Source organism: Gekko japonicus, unplaced genomic scaffold (genome assembly GCF_001447785.1).
Source record: "Gekko japonicus isolate JY-2015 unplaced genomic scaffold, Gekko_japonicus_V1.1 scaffold4343, whole genome shotgun sequence".
Lineage (NCBI taxonomy): Eukaryota > Metazoa > Chordata > Lepidosauria > Squamata > Gekkonidae > Gekko > Gekko japonicus.
The window spans coordinates 2,288-5,924 of NW_015171630.1; the positions used below are offsets into that span (position 1 = coordinate 2,288).

General features: G+C 50.3%; 1 protein-coding gene across 1 annotated transcript in view; it reads left to right on the top strand.

Annotated features, from left to right (window-relative positions):
- The first annotated feature begins 3,137 nt into the window (after positions 1-3,137).
- Positions 3,138-3,637, top strand: part of CFAP99 (cilia and flagella associated protein 99) — a 40,414-nt gene continuing 39,914 nt past the window's right edge. Inside the window, exon 1 of the mRNA XM_015419963.1 lies at positions 3,138-3,248. Within this exon, the coding sequence (XP_015275449.1) occupies positions 3,138-3,248 (111 nt within the window). The remainder of the gene's footprint in view (positions 3,249-3,637) is intronic.

The window sequence follows — 3,637 nt, forward strand, 5'->3', positions numbered from 1 at the left end:
TCAAGGACATTCCTCGGGAGGAAGGCTTCTTCAGGAAAGTTACAGTCTCCAAGATAGCCCGATTCACACACTCAGCATTTACTCCCCCTCCCTCAGGAATTCCTACTCCCCCTCTACAGCCATGACAAACTAAGCGGAGCAGAGCTTGACAAGGTGAAAGCTTATACCCTTGAATAAAACTTTGTTGGTTTTAAAGGTGCCACTGGACTCAACCTTCATTTTGCTGCTTCAGACCCAGGGGTCATTTCCTACAAAAAGAGATGCAGGAGCTCATTAGCATAACTTATTAGCACAGCTCATTTGCATATGCCACACCCCCTGACATCACCGGAAGTGTGTCAGAAGACAACACCCACCGCTCAGGCTCCACTGGACTGTTTTGGATTGCTAGCTATGGGGGGGGGACCCTGCAGATCTGTCCTTGCAAAGGAGGGAGAGCTTGTACCTGAATAAAACTTGGTCTTAAATGTGCCACTGGACTGTTTTGGATTGCTAGCTATGGGGGGGGGAACACACAGATCTGCCGTTACAGAGGAGGGAGAGCTTGTACCTGTAGGCGGGCTGGGGGGGGGGCTCGGCAACTTACCTGGCTGCTTCTTGCTCCTTGTGGCCTGACTGAGGGCTGCTGGGAGCAGGGGGTGGGGCTTGTTGCATGTGCCCGCCCCCTGTGTGCTTTACTGCCGGAGTTCCGCTCCTGTGCGCTCCCACAGGAAATGAACCTGCGTAGACCAATATAGCTACCCACCTGAATGTTTTATTTACTTACCTTATTTATTGTCCGCATTTCTCAGAGGGATTTAACAGCACATTAACATGTAACATGAGGATGCTGAAGTTATGCAAAGTGAAAAACTAAATAACAAGTTAAGGTTCTAAGGTCCGCAGCTGCAAAGTGATGAACATGTCACCGTAGCAGATAAATGTCCAAAGGTGGTTTTTTTCCTTATTGTGGGAAGTAACCAGATCTTAATTATCTCCAGGGCTATTTTTGGGCAGGAACACACAGGAACAGAGTTCCGGCTGGCTCCTGAGTTGCCCACACCCAGCAGGAACTCATTAGCATAATAGGTCACACCCAACAGCAGAAACTCATTAGGATTGGCTACAGTTAGGGGTGTGTGGCCTAACATGCAAAGGAGTTCCTGCTACAAAAAAGGCCTTGGCCGTTTTGACAACAAACAAGGTAAACAGAATAAGAAGGGAAAGGTGAGTGTGGTTGGATGACCACACTTCTGGTAACATGGGGGTGCGGCCTAATATGCTAATGAGTGGTGCTGTCAGGGGTGTGGTCTAATATGTCAATGAGTTTCTGCTATTGGGTGTGGCCTATTATGCTAATGAGTTCCTGCTGGGCTTTTTCTACAAAAAGAGCCCTGATTTATCTCTATTAATAACTGTGTGAGCGACAGTGTGCTGGACCGGATGGGCTGTCAAGTCTGATCCCCGCACGGCTCTTCTTTCCCACATTCTTATCTTCCTCCCTTGCAGCAGCCCAGCTCGGATCTTCTTGCGCCCATGGGGGGGGGGGGGGGGGGGGGGCTGGGGCCGGCCTTCAGCCAATCAGCCCGCCACGCCGCCTCCCGGCTCGGGCTGGCGGCGTGGCTGTGGAGGCCGCGCCTGGGCCCGCCGCGGTCGCTAGGCAACGAGGAGTCAACGGGCGCCGCCATCTTGTCTCGCTTGAGGCGGTCGGTCCTCGGGCGCCCGGCCGGCGGCGGCTGCTGCTCGCCTCAGAAGCGAGGGGAGGGGGAGAGAAGCCGCTGCTGGCGCTTTGTCGCGGGGCTGGTGGGAAGGAGCCGGGGGGGGGACACTGATCAGCCTCATGGCCCCCCGCTCGCGGCCCGTCGTGCCGGCGGCGCTTTGCAGTTGACACCTCTCGTGAGTGACCAGCGCGGCAGTAGAACCGTGGGACGCGTCGCTGCTGCGCGGGGCGCTTGCGTAGCGAGCCCGACAAAGTTTGGCACCTTGGGAGACCGACCTGGTTCCGGGTATAGCCTTTTCGTGTGCGTGCAACCGCCTTCAGATACCTCCTGCACGAAGGATGAGTCCAGGGGCACCTTGAAGACAAACCAAGTTTCATTCTGGGTATAAGCTTTTGTGTGCATGCACACCCCTTCAGGTACCTGAACAAAGGCGGAGTCCAGTGGCCCCTGTAAGACCAACCAGGTTTCATTCTGGGTATAAGCTTTTGTGTGCATGCACACCCCTTCAGGTACCTGAACAAAGGCGGAGTCCAGTGGCCCCTGTAAGACCAACCAGGTTTCATTCTGGGTATAGGCTTTCGTGTGCATACATGCACACTTCCTCAGATACCTGAGCAAAGGCTGAGTCCAGGGGCACCTTGAAGACAAACCACGTTTCGTTCTGGGTATAAGCTTTTGTGTGCATGCACACTCCTTCAGGTACCCGAACAAAGACAGAGTCCAGTGGCACCCTTAAGACCGCACACTCCTTCAGATACTTGAACAAAAGTGAAGTCCAGTGGCACCCTTAAGACCAACCAGGTTTCATTCTGGGCATAAGCTTTTGTGTGCCATGCACATTGCTTCAAGTCCCTGAACAAAGGCTGAGTCCAGTGGCACCCTTAAGACCAACCAGGTTTCATTCTGGGCATAAGCTTTTGTGTGCATACATGCACACTTCCTCAGATACCTGAGCAAAGGCTGAGTCCAGGGGCACCTTGAAGACAAACCAAGTTTCATTCTGGGTATAAGCTTTTGTGTGCATGCACACTTCTTCAGGTACCTGAACAAAGGCGGAGTCCAGTAGCACCTGTAAGACCAACAAAGTTTCATTCTGGGTATAAGCTTTTGTGTGCATGCACACTTCAGGTACCCAAACAAAGACGGAGTCCAAGTGGCACCTTGAAGACCAACCAAGTTTAATTCTGGGTATAAGCTTTCGTGTGCATGCAACCTTCTTCAGGTCCCTGAACAAAGACAGAGTCCAGCGGCGCCTGTAAGACCAACAAAGTTTCATTCTGGGTATAAGCTTTTGTGTCCTTGTTAGTCATGTATTTCTATCTGGAACAGTAGTTACGTTAAGCCACTGAAACAAAAAGGCTGTTACATTTATATACATAATGTTTATATTTTTTTTCACTTGCAGTTTAATGACTTACAGGACTCTGCAAAGTTAAGATGGCTGGCCCGTTAAAACATATTAAAATAGTGATTCAACAGCTTAACCAATTCAGTCCTGAAAATGAGTGCATTCGGGATTTCTTGGATGAATCAGCGAAGGTTTTAAAAGTAAGTCAGCTATCACCCGCACGGTTTTCCTTGGGCTTTTCCTTATGCTCGACTTACTTCTGATTCCCTTGGTAATCAGTCTACAAGTATTAGAATTGGTTTAGGCACGACTCTTCCGCTAATCCGCACTCCCTCTGCATTTTCACACTTGTGGAGTCTATTTTCTTTCACAGTTGCCTTCAATAGGGAGGATTTTCAAGGGAGTCATCATCTGTGGTATCATCGGTGGCATCACAGCAACCCCCTTTTGAAAATGGAATTAAAATATAGCTGTGCCGCCAGAGCACTGGAACAAGTTGTAACAAATAAGTTTAGCAGATTCTCTGGGTTTTCAGCTTTCATTTAGAAAGAAAAGCAAGTCTCTAGCCTCTTCCCTCTTTCAAGCCTCT